At 42.7% G+C, this 17,645-nt stretch overlaps 2 protein-coding genes across 34 annotated transcripts in view; one reads left to right on the top strand and one right to left on the bottom strand.

The window, feature by feature from the left end:
* Positions 1-14,055, top strand: part of LOC126532323 (cytoplasmic dynein 1 intermediate chain 1-like) — a 117,264-nt gene extending 103,209 nt beyond the window's left edge. For all 33 annotated transcript variants that reach the window (XM_050180018.2, XM_050180016.2, XM_055071442.1 and 30 more), the window contains one exon: positions 13,447-14,055. In XM_050180018.2, the coding sequence (XP_050035975.1) occupies positions 13,447-13,602 (156 nt within the window). In that variant the 3' untranslated portion in view covers positions 13,603-14,055. The remainder of the gene's footprint in view (positions 1-13,446) is intronic.
* A 2,077-nt stretch (positions 14,056-16,132) lies between these two features.
* LOC126532234 (uncharacterized) lies at positions 16,133-17,577 on the bottom strand (the record flags this gene model as incomplete). The annotated part of the gene is made up of 2 exons (XM_055070582.2): positions 16,133-17,350; positions 17,413-17,577. Coding segments are annotated over 2 exons (1,053 nt in total), but the record flags the coding sequence as incomplete, so codon positions are not given.
* Positions 17,578-17,645: the final 68 nt, after the last annotated feature.

The raw sequence follows: 17,645 nt of genomic DNA, 5'->3' as shown, positions 1-17,645 counted from the left end.
ACGTCGATAGCCGCCACCATGCTATTGTCCGCAGCTGTTGTGGCGAGCAGTAGTTTTTTTCACTCGGTGCAATGTGCACGAAATGTCACAAACACAGCAGAAGCTGTCGAGGTCCGCACGCTGGCATTAAACCCGGTGGCTACATTGCAGTGGATGGACGAATGGTTGCCACCTAGCTCACTGGCAAGAAGAAATAATCAGGATGTCTGCGTGGTAGTGAAAATTGTCTAAGATGAAGACACAAGTCTTGCACCATGGCCGCACTGCCAAGGCAATTGTGAGGCCTTTGCCACTTCAAACGCTAATCAGTCAAGAGGTGACAAGAATTGCAGCTTATGCACTGCTTTTCTGCAAAATAGAAATAGATTTGCTGATTCATTCAGTAAAATAAAAGTGTGTTGATTTAGCAATAAATATTTGTTTATTGTTCTTTTGATACCCTTGAAAGTACTACATTTAATTAATATAGGCATTTACTGTATAGCTAGTGAAGTCCCAGTGATTCGAACTGGCACATAACCTGAACTGAATTTTGGGTCTCGTCACAGCGGCAGTCATTTAAATGGAGAAACACTCAGAGTATGAGAATGTATGAAGGCCCAAGACAGCTATATTTGCAGTGAATTTCTGTTCCTTCCTACCACTCAACCCGAAGATCAAACGCCTTCCTGTAGGCAGTTACGGTTTTATTTTCGTCTTCATTTTTTCATGCCTTGCTCAGGCTATTTTGGTGCAGATACTCTTCCATACCTAGTATGGGCGGGGTCTATTTGATTCCGGTAGCTCTGTTGACATTTGGCTACGTTGTTGCCTTGCAGGCTAGAAGCCCTAATAATTCGAACCATAGTTTGTTTCAAAGCACTTTGTGGCAGCATGTTTTCAACCATTATTCCTAATTTTGCAAATTAACAAGTGTGTTGTTCCCCCATGGACATGGCTGATATGGAGCGTTTCACCATTCACGTCATGAAAGACTGTGCGCCTGCTGCTGTGGCGAATGCTCCTGTTGGCATCATTGATGCATACATTGGTAACTGCAGCCAACAGTATGTGGTACATTATCAACCAAAGCAGGCTTTCAGTGCTACTTCCTTCCTGCCTGTAAATTCCTGATCGTTATGGTCATGTCCATGTACGTTTCCATTTGCGTTTCCATGTTGAACACATAATTTTTTATGGCTTCATGACAGAGAAGTCACGGCCACAGCGTGGCTGCAACATTTGTGGTGCGGCTTCTACTAGCACCTTTAAAGTGCGTTTAATGTACTTGCAATGCAGTAACTCAGTTTTGCAGTGCAGCTTTGCATCAAAGCAACTCCTTTAGCTATAACTTCACTTCACTTCAACCACTTTATGTTCCTTTTTCAGTATTGAACAAAAGTAACAGTCTTGCATGATGGCCCATGGGTCCTTTAAACGACTTTGAATCAAATGTCTTTATACTCAAATACAATGCGTAGACTGCTATGGTGTCGCTCATGAGCAACGCACAATTTATTCGAAGGTCCCACATTTAGATATAAAAGTACGCACTTGCATCACCGTAAGCAAAACAACCACACACAATAAAATAAACAAATTGAATAATTTGAATAAGTATCAACAGTTGCCGCATGTAAAGACGTTAAGAACCAAGATGTCTCCAGATGCCAAGTGGGAGAGCCAGCAGAAATCATTTGGTCTACTGGCAGGAATGATCATGCACCTACTCTTATGCACGCATTGTCATCTCACAGGATAAGTATGAAAAAGTGCAACTCACGAGACATTGACAAAACACGAACACGGGTTCTCAGGGCACTAATACGGTCACACATTCTTGCACATGAATACAGTAGAATGCTGGCTGGAATGATGCAAAATTACTGTGGTGACGCCCCAATATCATAATGATGAAGCCAACAAAACTCAGGCTATTCATCCAGCTGCCATTTTACTCTAAACCTCTAAAGCCCTTTGCCATCGCACTCAGTGTTTTGGTGCAGTTTGGCACAGCAAATCACAAATGTAGCACTTTGGCGCTATTGGCACAGTTGTACCACTTCTAGATTATACTGCAGCTTATGCCAGCTAACTGCTGAAAAAATTGCTGGGATGTGCACATGGTAGTCAAAAAGAATGTCTACCTGCATGAAGATATGTGCCTTATATTGCTGCCACACCGTGAAGGAAGTTGCAAGGCCCTCATCACTGTGAGTGCATATCTGTCACAAGAAGATGAGAATTGCACCTTCCATGCTGATTGCAAAGCAGAAGTGAGAGTTGCAGATTGCTTTAGTAAAGGCATGTTGATGCAATGAGCATTTGTTTGGTCTCTTTGTCCATTCAAAAATTCAACATTTGGTTAATTTCGATATTTTTTCGTATCCCATGAAATCCAAATTAACAAGCTTTTACTGTACTGAGTAATGTATAGGTCTATCTCTTGAACCATTTATTTTTCTTCTAGTACTATGAATTTTGAGCACTGTTGGTTCTAACCATAAAAGTTAATGGTGCATTAGGCACGTTGACTGCTCACATTCATGTTGGTTTGACATGTGTCCCAATGCATGTGTGATGGAGGCACATTTCTGTCTAAAGTGGTTCTTCCTTACTTACATTCTCTCAATGTTGTAAGTTTCTTTTGTGGGTGGCAGTTAAAGCACTAAGACAATTCGATATTCGGTGAACATTTCTGTTGAGGTTCTTGACCTCACTGTTACTTAAGATGGCACTGGCGTTATGATGTTAACACCATTAACTCTTTAAGAGTCAAGGACGTAAATATATGGCGCCGCAAACAAGTCCAAAAATAGGCGATGCCGTATATTATGGCGCCGTCTGTACATTTAAAAAGCATGCCGATTTCCTAACTTTTTCTTTTCTGTGATGTGCTGCCACTATGTGGGAATACAGGGAATTTTTTTCATGCGCTTCCCTCGCTCAGTTTTCATTGCATGGTTTGTTTTAGAGCTAGTTTGCTCCCACATGTCCCTATACTACCCCTCGCACATTGGCGCGTGCGGCGGTTTGGGTTTTGTTCCGCGGGTGGTTTCGTCCTCTTGCGCTTGCAAAACTGATGGCTATCTTGTTACTAATCGCTCAAAGGGCGACTGCCTTTCTCTCTTGTTCAGTGCTCACAGGGGTGTGCATAGGAAGGATGCCGCTGCGCATGCATTTCCGCTGCTCCTCTCTTTTTTTTTTCCTTTACATGTGAGATCTGATTGCCTCTGGTTGGCGATAAGACGAAAATTAGCCGAAGTTTGTCACACGTTTTGCTTTTTTGACAGGCACACAACCACACAGTTTTCTTGAGTGCGCGCACCTACGCAATTGTATTACACTATGGTTTTACATATTAGTGTAAGCAGGAACATTTGAGTATTGCGAAATAATCTTGTGTGCGCATTTTCAAAGCCTTGAACTATGTGTATAACAATTCAACAAGTTCTTAATTCTTATAAGTTTATTTCCTTCTTTATTGTTGTTATTCATGAATGAAGAGTACATATATACCAACTCAAAATATTTTTTTCTCTCTTTACGGTCACCCTAGAAAAATTACGGTAAATATTGTTCGAAATAAGTCTCGAAGAAGAATTGGAATCTGCAATAAAAAAAAAAATCAACCCTCAAAGGGTTAATATTTTACAACAGCATTACATTTTCTGGTTCCATCTATCATATAATTTAAATGCTTGGTGGCCATATACTGTTAACTAATTTAGTGTAATAGTATTCCACTTTGCACCCATTCATGCTGCAACAATCTGCATTATAAGTGCCTGGGGAACAAACTGTTGCGAAATATCACGCCAGCTCTTTGGTTCATTTTCTTTCATAGTCCAGTGACCTGAAATGAGTCTTAAATTATATTCATAGTGTAACCTTAAGTGTGGCACAAGGTGCTCATATAGGCTGGAAATTACGGGGAAAGCGCACTAACATTACCACATCTTCATGTGTATAACCTACTTGAGATGTAAGCTTGTCTAATTAGCACATACTAATTAAGTACATCTGGTCTATAACCTGCATGAATATTCACACACAACGCTCCAGCCCTTCTGCTATACATATCCCTGCACAATTGTCTATTTAAAGGAAAGGTCCAAAAATAATTTTATTTTGTGTGTTCAGTGATCATTGCTCTCAGTACTGAAACTTGTTGCCTTGCAGTGTTGCAATGTACACTGCTGTGAAGCTGTGCCATGAGGTGAAATCCACATTAGCATAGAGCTCTGAAGGATCTTGTTCACTGGAGTGTGGGTCATTAGTGGGACTTAGCAGCTGTGCAGCTGTGAGAATGCAGATATTTCCGGTAATGCCAAAGCGATATCATTGCAAAAAATCAATTCAGGTGGTAGTTCCACTGATTGAAAGTACTGTAGTGCCACTTCTCTGAAGTTCTAGACAGATGCATAGGTGCATAGCTTGGTAGATCACAATGCACCTCAGATGTATATCTAGGGTCCTTCATTCTCAGGTAAACCTATATCATTCCCGTTATTTGCACCACAAACAAGTTTTATCAAAATGAGGTATTATTTATTTATTTTTATTTATTTATTTATTTATTTCACAATAACCCTAAAAGCCCTCTAGGGAGAGTATTTGATAGGGTAAAGGTTACACGATGAGGCAAAGAACAGTGCGTAAATGTAAATACAGTACAAAAACAAAACTGGGACAAAATTAATTACAGTGCATCAATTTATAAACAGAAAAAAAAAACAAAAAATAAAAAATAAGAATAGTTATCAGTACAGCAACTTTAAATTATTTGCACAAACTCTGACAACGTCGCGGAGGCTTTGGTTATCGGCGCATGAAGAAAAAAAATCAGTTTACAAATCAGAAAGTGAAACATTATATGTTAGGCATACATGGTACTGCGTAGAGCGTCTGTAATTTTCGAGGCATTTGTTTCAGTGACAATGTGCGATGGCAGATTATTCCACTCTATCACGGTGCAAGGTATAAATGACTGACCAAATGTGAAGGAACGACACATGATGCATTCGACTTTGCAAGAATGATCCCGACGTGGAAAAATGGCTGAGGGTTCACTCATGAACTCGTTATGAAGAGATACATGATAGTAAAGCTTATGGACTAGTGTTAAACAAGATATATTACGACAAAGGGACAAGGCTTCAAGCTTGGCGTGATTTTTTAATGCTGTTACACTGGTTTCTCGTGAATAATCTGAAAAGATGAAGCGTACAGCACGGTTCTGCAGGGCTTCTAAGTCAGTTATTAGGTATGTCTGATGCGGATTCCATATGGCTGACGCATACTCTATTTTAGGGCATATTAGTGTTGTGTATGCTAATTTGCTAAAGTGTACGGGAGCATGTTTGAGGTTATGTTTAAGGGAACCAAGCGAACGGTTTGCAGATGCGAGGATATGGTTAATGTGATTATTCCACGTCAAGTTAGGGGTTAAGTGCACGCCAAGATATTTGTAGCTGGAAACTTGTTCAATAAGGCTGTCGTTTAAGATGTAAGATGTTGAAGTTCGAGGTGCCTGATTAGTAAAAGACATGAATTTAGTTTTAGCAAGATTTAGAGGCATTAGCCAGGTTGAACACCATAATTTTATTGTGTTTAGGTCAGATTGAAGAATGTCATGATCACAGCTAGAGAGAATATTATGATATATGACGCAGTCATCAGCAAATAGTCTGATATTGGATTTGATGCCGTCTGGTAGATCATTAATATAAATTAGAAAAAGTAGTGGCCCAAGCACGCTTCCCTGTGGTACACCAGATGTATGGGGACAAGAGATGAGTTGTGATTGTTAACCGATGTAAATTGCATCCTGTTAGAAAAACAGTCTTTTATCTATGTGACAACAGTAGAGTCGATGTTCAGCTGTGTAAGCTTCTGAATAAGTCGACGATGAGGGACACGGTCGAATGCTTTGAAATAATCTAGGAATATGGCATCTACTTGAATTCCAGAGTCTATTGATGAATGTACTATGTCGTGAATAAAGCCAGCGAGCTGAGTGTCACATGAATAGCCTCTGCGAAAACGGTGCTGTTGCTTAAATATGAGGTCATGTTCTTCAAGGTAGTTAATGACCTGGGAGTGTATAATATGTACGACTAATTTACAAATGTTACTTGTTAAAGAAATTGGTAGGTAGTTAAGCGTTGAAGAACGATCCCCAGTCTTGAAGAATGGCACCAATTTCAATTCATGACTTGAAGAATGGCACCAATTAAGCCCAATTTCTCGGTACACGGGACAACTAGTGAAGTGGTCAAAATGTGTCATATTAGTAATATTATTCACATATGAATATGATATATGCTATAGTGATATATGCTATATATGATATATAGCGAAAACTGGCATACATAAGATATTCAGCACCTGCCGGCTTTCGTTGAATGAATGCTCTTTGCATTTTTAGTAGCCATGTTTACATGAATATGACAGTGGCACGGTGCATCACATATCCCACACTTTGCATACATGCAAGTAGCAATAATGCACTAGGAAGTGAACGCAGCACTGATGTTGCTGCATTCTAAACAATAGCTGTCCCATTGAAAGGATGTTAACTATGTTGCATTCAAAGAGGGGTGGCAAATTAGCCTAGTTAGTACTATTCAATTAATTTTCTGGCAAGAGTGTAAAGTGCGAAGCAGTAAAATAGGGCAACAGACAAGCACGAAAGGCCCAAGAAGTCAAGGATGGACACGGAAAGGCTCAAAGTGCATATGACATTGTAACTCAACAAGAGTTCGTATGACATAGGAAGGCATCTCTCCTTTTGCAAAGTATGCCGGTGTGCACTAGTATGCTTTTTTTTACCTTGTTAAATAAAGTGTAGAGAACAAAGTAAAGAGGAGATTGCCAAACTCGTCTCTATCTGTTTCTGTTTGTGTTGTTTCTTTTAAAAGTACAGTCGAACCTCGATATATCGAACAGCGCAGTGATCGTGAAATAGTTCAATATATAGTCAAACTCACTTTTAACAATATTCAAATGCCACGAAAATTCCATTGTTATAACTGATAATTGTTATAACCGGGTCGCGTGAAAACATCAAATAGGGGGATGGCGGAGCTAATGTGAGAAAACTATATAGGCGGGGAGCATTGTGCAGCTGCTCGAATTTCTCGTTTTCTTTTCTTTTTAAGGATTTCGCATTTCACTACCTTTCGACATGGACACCCAGCAGCCAGACTTTATGGTTATAACCGATTATTTGGCATCAGGGCATTGTAGTCAGCGGGTTATTTCACCATGGAAAACATACCTAAATAGACCGTGCAGCTGCTTTTCATTGTTATAACTGATATATTGTTCAAATCGGTGTCGTTATTAGTGGGTTCGACTGTAGCCAGAATTCTATATATAAAATCATGTAAAAGACGTGTCAAAATCTTCTGCAAATTACTCAATGAGCCGAGGGCGTGATCATGGATCGTTATTTGGAGCGCACAATGGGCCTAGGCTGCACCAACTTCATTAGCCGGGAGCACGCGATCGATTGCGCCGCATGCAATTAGCCTAGGCCGTGCTGACTTCGTCACCCGCGGGAAGTCTGTGCGACCTAGGCCAGTCGCGCACTGCGCAACTGAATGCGTGCTCCGAACAACGATCCCCGATCGCGCCCCAATCATGGTGCAGTAAATACTCACTTGAAGCTTCGCACAAAGTATTTATGTATTTATTTGGCTGAAAGTACTGCAGCAGTGTAGCCTGCTTCTTATTGGCAGTCGCGTGTTTAAGAGGAAGCTTTAGCTCGGGTGCTCCTATCTAAATACATGTAAAAGAAGAATTCATTTTCTCAGCAACCACTGCATCAAATTTGACAAGGTTTGTTGCATTTAAAAGAAAAACTTAAAATCTAGTGACTGTTCATTTTGGATTTTTAATTTAGGTTGTCGACTTTTTTATTAAAAATTGGCAAATATCAAAAATTTAAATAAACAAATCTATCAAGTTTACAACTCTAACTCAGCAATGAGAAATGGTATCACAATTCTGTGAATTTCATCTAATAGTACATCTAAAGCTGACAAAATTGATATGTTACACATAAATCCTAAAAAACTTAGTAATATAGAAATACGGCTTTTGCAGAACCCTTGTACACAACGTAACAAACACACAGGATATAAATTGACATATCAAATTTGTTCGCTTTGAATGATCTAATGGAAGTCGTTTGCAGAACTGCGATATCTGTTTTTGATGCAGAGGTATTCATTTGTAAACTTTGTGCTTCCATGTTTGTTTTTTTCTAACATTAAACTTCTTGAAAACTGTTTTCACAATATTCAGGCCCTAAACCGAAATTCTATTTCAAACAGTCACTAGAATTTACCTTAATCTCTCAAATGCAACAAATTTCATAAAAATCGGTCCAGGGGTTGCCTCAAAAAAGCGTTTTTGCTTTTTACATGTATTTGAATAGGCAGCGTCGGAGTTGGGCCCGCGCTAAAGCTTCCTCTTAAACACAGAGTCCTCAACGTAGTCTAAACGATCCAGCGATAGGGCATGCCACCGTAGCGCCGTAGAAGGGCCAAAGCAGCTACAGCCTCAGTTGAAGTCGGGAGCGGGGCAATATCAGTGCTTTCGGGATCAACCTCGGCAGCGTCTTCATTTGGCCGCTGCTTCTTCTGCAATCTCCACGACCGTCAATCGAAGTATTTTGAAACACTGTCAGTAACAAAATGGCATCTGCCAATGCGTCTTTGTGGATTCAAACCGCCAGGCCTCGCGAGGTGTGGCAGGCGCAGAGCGCGGCACCGAGGAGGAGTCAGTGCGACAAATGCAGTGCGTTGTTGACGTTGTCGAACTAGCCAAGCCGCCGCATGCGTACGCCGCTACGTTCAAATGACACCCTCGGCGTGATCGATGTGTGCAGCTATAGTGCGCAGCTATAGTGCACAGCAGTCTGGAACGGCCATCGCGCCACTGCGATCTTTGAGGGTGTTGCGGGAAAGCTCACCACCAGTCAACAGAGCGCACATGGTCTGGGGAGATGGAGTTCGATATATCCATCTTATATTCGACCCCGTTCGAAATAAAGAATTAAAAATGCGTGCGATTTTCCAGGTGATATAGAACATGTTCGATATATCCGTGTTCTACATATCGAGGTTTGACTGTATATAAAATATGCTTGCCAACAAGGATTTGCATGAATGAGTTCGTCACATGACTCGCAAACAGCTGTCTTTGTCATTACAAGTTTGCATGAGTGCTTTCGCATGTATAGATACATTTGTGTCCGAAAAGAGAGCGTTGCCTGCTTTAATAATTTGCGAAAGTTACCAGAAAAATGCCTCACTTAGGGTTGCCAGACAGTGAAAACCTCTGATTTCTACCTGGTTTTCCCCTTTATATATAATGCGTTATGCTCGATTTTTAGCCCCCCCCCCCCCCCCCCCATATTTTAACAAAGTACAAAACCCAGAAATTAAGGACCCAATGTACAATATTTGTTCACTTATAAGGCGGTCACAATTATAAGTCAAGGGTGCAGTTGCAGAACATTATAAAGAGAACTTAAGTGTGCACACTAATGCAAGGCGATATAGAGTAGCCGACAGATTATTCAAACTCAGCAGAGATTGTCCAAAATGCCAAATAATCGGTAGCCCCCAGAATAATCAGTGTGGGCTATGTGCGAATTTCGCCTCATCACACCATAAAGTGAAATTCTCGCTGCCATGAAGTCGCACCTGAAGTCAAAACTCTCATTTTGACATGTGAGCTTGTTTATCTATTACGGGTGAGCGCTTTTCACCGTCTAACAAATGTTATCGCTCAGCACAGGACGCACCTGCATGTATCGGAAGTTTCTGGAATGTCATCGATGGTTCTATCTGCTGTCTGTTGTCGCCAAACCTTGTGTAATCTGATTGCATGTATGCACGAGGCGAATGGTGTAGAACTTTCTGGAAGACACGCAGACACCAGCGATTACTCTGGAATGTTTGATGGCTCCTGTATAAAAGCTGACGCGCTGGACCCGCTGATCAGATTTTCGACGATCGCTGACTGTGTTCGCTGCTGTTACTCTTCTTCGAGTGTAGCCTGTTTTTGAGGGCACAAGTTCGCCCAATAAAACACTAGTTGCGTCATTCCCAGTATTGCGTCTTTCTTCACCATCACTACTACATGACATCTGGTGGAGGTGTTGGGGTAGTGGCGGCGGTGGACAACGGAATTGCGGCGGTACAGGGCCTTGGCGCAGGCGCAGAGGGGGACCTTGACAGTGGGCGACGGTGGCGCAGGTTATCACTTCTGGCACGGGAAGCAGCGATTTGGGCTGCACTTCAGAAGCGCCCAGTGATCATCGAAGTTCTTCCTTGACGATGTCAGTGGCTGAGGACACCCGAGGTTGCAATGAAGGAAACATCTTGCACAGTTCCTCACACACAATGGCCCTGATGGTCTCTTGGAGGTCACCGGAGCCCAGTGCTTGGATAGCGCACTGCGGCGTCAGGACGTGGCGGTTATATTGCCTAGTGCACATTTCTAGAGTTTTCTCAATCGACTTTGCCTCTGCCAAGAACTCAGCTACGGTCTTCGATGGGTTGCGGATCACTCCAGCGAAAAGTTCTTGCTTTACGCCTCGCATCAAGAAGCGCACTTTTTTCTCATCAGACATTTCCGGGTAAGCGTGCCGGAAAAGACAATTCATCTCTTCCTTGAAGATGGCGACGGTCTCATTGGGTAGTTGCCCTCGGGTTTCCAGCAGAACTTCGGCCCTTTCTTTTTGGACAACGTTCGTGAATGTCCTCAGGAAGTGACTGCGGAACAGGTCCCACATTGCAAGGGTGGACTCCTGGTTCTCGAACCAAGTCCTCGCGGCATCTTCCAACGAGAAGTACACATGTCGTAGCTTATCCTCAGAGGTCCAGTTGTTGAAGGTCGAGATCCTTTCAAAGGTTTCGAGCCAGGTTTCTGGATCCTGCAACGTAGCTCCACGGAAGGTAGGGGGCTCTCTGGGTTGTTGAAGCACGATGGGTGACGCTAGGGCTACCATTGTGGTTGTTGAGCTTGGCACGGTCTTCCTGGTCGTATCAGGCAGAAGTCCATGTGTCATTCCCAGTATTGCTGCTTTCTTCACCGTCACTACTACGTGGCAATATAACCCCACCCGTACCCCCGCCTTTACTGTTAAATTTCTTAAATTCTCGGTGTGGGTTATATGTGCAAAAATATGGTACTGCCTCAACTGCCAAGATCTTTATCAGTTGCTACAATTTGCGCCAGTGTCTAAAATTGGATCGCCCGAAATGTGGTGCTGCTGCTGCCATATTGAAATGCATTCACCAACCGCTTTTCCACACCTTGCAGGGACAAAAAAATATCCTAAAAAATAGAACAGTTCGAAAAATTCATTTGGCCAAAAAAAATAATGTTTATTAGGCTTAGAGTGGCCTTCAAAAAATGTGTAATAATGCCCTGGCTCATACTATTTATTTATTTATTTATTTGTTTATTTATTTACTATGCTTGGAGGTGATCAAATTTGCTTGGATTTGCACAAGAGTGACGTCTTCTCCGTATACAGTTGCCAAGAGCGTCACCATGTCAGCGAGATCGCCATGGAGATCGAAGAAACGAGCCACGTTTTTTTCGCACTTGGCTTTCACAAAGGCGCAGAAAGTCATGCCGACCACACAAATACGAAGCCGCACTAACACACACAAAGGTGCGATGTCTCCAAGACACTGTTGCTCTGTGGACACACCAAGTGATTGTGCTGACCTAAAGAAAAGAAAAGAAAAAAAGGCATTTTCTGGGGTATTTTATCACCCAAGGAAGAGCGGGCATGGCTTCCGAGACTGGAGGATAGCATGCTCCTCCCAGCCTTTAAGGCCACTGGAAGCGTGCCACTGGAAGCATGCTAGCGGAATATCGAACATGGCAGCCTCCAGGGTCGGGTGGTATGGCTCGGAATGAGCGAATTAGTCCGGAAAATCAAACTTTGAGGCCTATGTTTGTCTGAAAAAATCGGTTGCGCGAATGCATTAGGTCTATGGGAATCCTGACAGTGCATTTACTAAGTCCGGAATATCAATCAAGTCTGAATTTTTGTAGTCCAAAAAGTCTGTCAGCAACTGGTAAATTAATCTATCAACTTCAAATATAAAGTGGGGTGACTTCAAGGCTAAGGATACTGGAAAAAAAAAACCTTGCCTTATATTTGAATATATGCAGTATATATGACATATGGCCCACTGATTGGTCATGACTTACACTCATGAACCTGAAATTACTTGTGCATGAGGCATGCAGTTGCTGCACATAAGCAGATGACAGTCCTTCGACTGTGTAAATTTAATTTATAGCAACACATTTTTTAAATATATCAGAGTTGCTGTTTGGCAACTGCTATTGTTGTACTTGTCACTGTTACCGCTGTCATTGCTGCCATCACTCATGCTGGTTTTCTGCCATGAGACTTCCTTGACTATCGTTTTGTCATTAAGGGCATTGCAGAAAGCTTTATGCAAATTTGTAGTTTGCTATTGTACAGAGGACCAATTTCAGCAATCGTTACTTAGCCTAGATTCACCATTTTATTTCAGTCATGTCCAGCACTGAATGTATCGTACCAGCTCCCTGAAAGTTAGAGTTTAATCATTGTATCTAATGAGAAAATTATGCACAGGCAATAATGCCAGATCATTTGACTGCCGTGAGCAACATATAATGCTTAGGGCAAATGAAGCTTCTTTTCTTTTTTCTCTTTTCATTTTTAATGATACCTTGCATTATTAAGGAAAACGGAAATGAAAGTGGAAGTGAACCACATTTTCTCAAACTCCAGGTAAACGCAAGTAAAGATATTACCCATAATAATACCGAGTGGCCAATCTGAGCAACATCACAACAGGCATCACTGTTAGCGCCTTTCCATTTCGGGTTTTCTTTGCAGTTTCTTTACGTTTTCGCCAAGGCGGCTTTTGTTGGTGCCATGGTTAGTGTGGCTTTGTTGCAGTCATGGCCTGCTGTGGTTTCTGTGTTAGTAATGCCAGGTGAACTGCGAGTTTGCTCATCATTTCTGCTGGTAGCACATAAACACCTGCCCAATGCACTCATGCTGGAGCTGAAGATCAATGTTATCAATGACTTTGAAAGTGGTTGCTTCACTTAAACAGCAATCTTTTAATTAAATTACTCTTTTTTGTAAAGATGTTTTGTGCTGCTAGCTCTAATCAGCGACTGCTTGCAAGTAGAAGCTTTGTAAAAAGAAGCTTTCTAATCAGATGCGCCACACTTATTATATACTGTTGACAATAAAGTATCTGCCCCTTTCAAAATAGCAGTTTGTGTACCCACGAGCTCATTCTCTTAGTAAACGAAACTTACTTTCTTGGTCCCTCGAGTTTCCATTAGATGAGAGTCCAGTATACTTCAAAGCGCGATATTTGCAGGATGATCACTCATGATCTCCTTGCCTTGTACATGCAGCAACTGGCTGTGCCAAAGAGCGACGAGTGGTCCAGGTTTGTGCAGTCTCTTCAGGAGCTGAAGAACAACCAGGCTGACCAGGAGCTCGACAGCTTCAACCTGGCGCCTACAACAGTGACTCTGTCTTCATCCGCACCGCTTTCCTCTTACGCCTGATTGATGTTCTCTTTGTGCGGGAACACCTGGAGGTGCCATTTTGCAGCGACCACCAACCACACTGCTGTGCAGCTAATTTATGCTATCGCATGCAACGCTGTTATTTAAGAAGCCTGTTGGAGGGGGGGTGCAGAAGGAACACACATTTTTGTTACCATTCTTCTTCTTTGTTGCTCATGCGGCTGAAAGAATGTGGAAAGAGGTGAAGGTTCTGCTCAAGTTACAGAACCCGCGTGTGTACACATGTACAGAGTAGGCAACATTTCTATAGAGAGAGAGTAAATTAAAACTCAACGTGCAGCAACCTTGGTTGCAGTCCCTGTTTTTATCCCTTTCCTTGTGTTGCACAACCCCTTTCATGTGCATAAGTATGGGTGGCGCTATCGCTTGTTCCGGTGGCCTGTATTAAAGGGGTAATTGTGTAGCATTTATAAATAAAGCTATGATGTGCAATTTTGTTGCTGGACAAGTGGTCTTCTTCCTTGCATTGTGGGAGTTATCCGCCTATACTGTTCATTGACAAGCCTGAACTTGACATCCCTCCTCGACTGCCCTCTAATGGAGACAAGCACTGAAGTAGCCGCTGCTCTCCTCAGTGGTTCCTGAAACATAATTACTTTATCAGGCAGATTCAGCATCTACATTGGAGGCCTTGTAATTACATTTTATGCAACTTAAGTTTGTTTTATGTCTAACTTTGTTCGCCTAGAGATGCCGCTTTTAGTCAACCCAGCTGCTGTAGGGTCGCCATGTTTTCATGTGCTCAATGAGATGCATCATACCTGCACACAGGGATGTGCATGGCACATTCTCATGCACCAATAAATGAGCACTCCTTACTGTCGAACAGTCTTGCAATTGTGACTCAAATTTTGATTAAAGTTTTTTTTTGCAAGGACACTTATTCACAACATACTGTTGAAAGGGTCATTTATAGGAATAAAATATTTCCACTATTAACCCTTTGCGGTCCGTTGTTGGAGCCACCCCCCCATAAAGGAATGGCTGTTCCGATCCACTGTCGGGATGTGCCCGCCAAGGCGTTTTAAACTGAGTGCATTCTTTTTCTCGGAAATATGTGGTGGCATATTTTAGACAGTCGCACAAATGCACACAACTTTATTTTACCATGTTTCCTAGAGGTGTCAGCATTATACAAAGCAAACAAAAGGCAAGAAGCATCAAGCTTCTGCTGCTTTTCCAGTGTTGGAGCTTGGTGGCGTTCTCTACAAGCATATTTTACAGGAATGATTCGCTTGGTTTTATTTAAAGCAACCATTTTAGCGAAGAGGAAAATTGGTATGTTCCTCCATCCAATGAAGAACCCTCACTGAGTGCATTGATGAGTTCATTGATGACAGTGATCAGGAAGAGAACACGGACAACATGGGTGCCGTCAACAGAGTTGCAAGCTAAGCGTTTCTGTGAAAATCTGGGAAATGGTGGCGAGAGCTTTTTTTTTTTTTTCTGGCTTATTGAAGTTTCTGCTTATTTAAATGCAGCTGAAGAGAGAGAGACTCAAGGCACAGTGACACTTGACATGCCGATGGAACCTTGGCAATGTAAGGGCACCACCCATTAAAAAAAAAAAAAAAGGGAGGTCCATTCGCAAGTGTAAAGTGTGAGCAAAGGATGGATGGTCAGCCTCACTGCATATGCAAGGACCCCAAGAGAAACGGCAAAGATTTCGCTTTTTGTATCCATGGAAAGCAAAACAAGGCAGGAAAGAGATCGTGGTGTTGTGTTCTTTCTCCCCAAAACATGCACGAAAAACCCTTGGGGAATGCATTAAATAGGAGCATACTGTAAGTACCACTAAAGGACTGCAACAACAGACTAACAGAAAAAATATTGTACAATGTGTTTGCCTGTGGGACTACTTTTCTTGCAGTGCTTAAAACAAGCGAAATAGTTCCTGACCATACTGGTGGTAAAGTGGGTGTAAGTTAGGACTGCAAAGGGTTAATGCGCAGTAATTCTTCATCTGCTGAAGTTTTCAGTTGCAAGAGCTACTGCCAGGCTACATGCTTAATGATTTGACAAACAACTTGGTGGACTACAGTAAGACCAATCCTATAATAAAATATATGGTAGCTGTTATATTACCATGGACCACGTGAATGGGATAGGTGTTATCAACCATAGTTGCTGCCTCTTGTCACGTGACTCTGCATGCTTGGGAAACAGCTATTACTATGAATTCACATATGTAGTGAACAAAAAAAACGAGGACGAAAAGAGATAGAAACATACACAGACATAGCGCAGATTGAACCACGGAATTCCTGTAGCATCAGCAGCTCTGGGTGCTCGTGTCAGGTCAACTGTAGGCAGCATGCTCGGAAAGCTGCCATTCACATCACAAAGGATGTGACTCACCCACAGGATGTCTCAAGCCTCTTGTCCCTGAAATATGAAATCAAGGTTTACCAACTCACCCTCGCACTTCTGTTTACTATAATGCTATGCTTGAACATCCGTGACACTCGGGTGTGCACAAATCCAGGAAAGAGAGCTCACCTAGCTTGTATATCTGTGATCTGCAGTCCTTCAGACTGGTTGACTGCTCACGACTGCTGTCAGCCTAAAGGAATTTCTGCGGCGACACTCAGCAGCTCTAATCCGCCTCTCAGTCTATGCTTCATCCAGCAAGGCTCTCAATGCGATCCAAGATCACAGTTTATGCTGCAGCTGACCATCTCAATTGCCTCGGCGCACCGCTTGTCACCAGTCACATCACCCAGCACAAAAGTGATTGCATCAAGCAGATGGCAGCGGTTTGTCCTCAAGCACATGTATAAAGCAAACAATCAGTGGCGATGCAGTGATCTGAGAGAATCCAGGCTCCTCCGCCTTGAAATTATATAGCGCACAAATGACTATAGTGTACGATTCTGAAGCAAGGCAGTGGCCAGCTTGGACGAACTTTCCACTCCAGCATTGGCAAAGTCAAGTTTAACGAGGCTCTTGTTGTCGATAACGCTTCCATGAAGACTGGAATTTCCCAACCATGGAGGGATCCGTGCATGAACTTAAGTTTGCACAGTGTCCTTGTCCTGACCAGGTAGTTGGACAACATCTCGGCATTCCCGACACATCCAGCATTTATCACTCTTTGAAACCTAACATTGTCTGTCGGTGTGAGTATGTCTATCAGGTGTTCCACAGCAGCTTCAAGTCGTGGCAAGAAGTTTGCAGACTCTTCCAATTTCTGAGAACACCCGAGTGCTGGAACAGTAAACTCCTCAAGCCTTCCACGCTGCTTCAGCACTCTGGCAAAGTCTGCGACATTGTGGACATGCCAAAGGACATCTATACGCAGCCAGGCCGAAAGATCCTTGATAAATATCTTCCCGAGTTCTCTGCAGGCTTGATCATTCACTTTGATCCAACCCAGCTTGATTCTGATGGAATCCACACAACAGTATGCACAGTTGGCAAAAGCAGTGACATCTGTGGCACCAAAGCCCTCGACACCTTCCAAAAGCATGATGCCTAGTGAAGAGTTCTGCGCAACACCTGCGGCTGGTGCCGCCATACTTCTCTTATCAATCTTGTTCTCAGAGAGGTCATGCTTTAGGCTACCGCACATTGCAAGCATCTCCGTCGCCACTTGGTACGCTTCATTGAAGTGGAGACCCACGCTAGCTAGAAACAGCTGCTGGATAGCTCTGCTGCCGCAGCTCAGAATGCGACACGGCCACCAATTTGGTTGTTGCAAGACAAGTCGAGGACAGCGATCCTCGAGCTGGCAGCCAAGGCTTTTCAGAGAGGTGACATGGCACTGGAAAGACCACAGTTCCAGAGCACAAGGGAAGACAAAGCATACTGTGGCAAAAAGACTACACAGGCCAAGGCATGTATGCTGTCTGAGCTCAATACATTGTTTCTCACTGACAGCTTCTTCAGAGGGGCTCCCTGCAGCTTCGTCATGAGGGCCATTGAGATGTTCTCATCAAGGTCAAGTCGCTCAGTTCATCAATGGAAGTCGAAGACTGGAGTATTGTTTCTATCCCCATGCCGGCAAGTAAAGGCAGCTGTTT

Source organism: Dermacentor andersoni, chromosome 5 (assembly GCF_023375885.2).
Source record: "Dermacentor andersoni chromosome 5, qqDerAnde1_hic_scaffold, whole genome shotgun sequence".
In the NCBI taxonomy this organism is placed as follows: domain Eukaryota; kingdom Metazoa; phylum Arthropoda; class Arachnida; order Ixodida; family Ixodidae; genus Dermacentor; species Dermacentor andersoni.
Note: the sequence above shows the minus strand (reverse complement) of the source record. Positions and strands in the feature narration are given on the sequence as shown.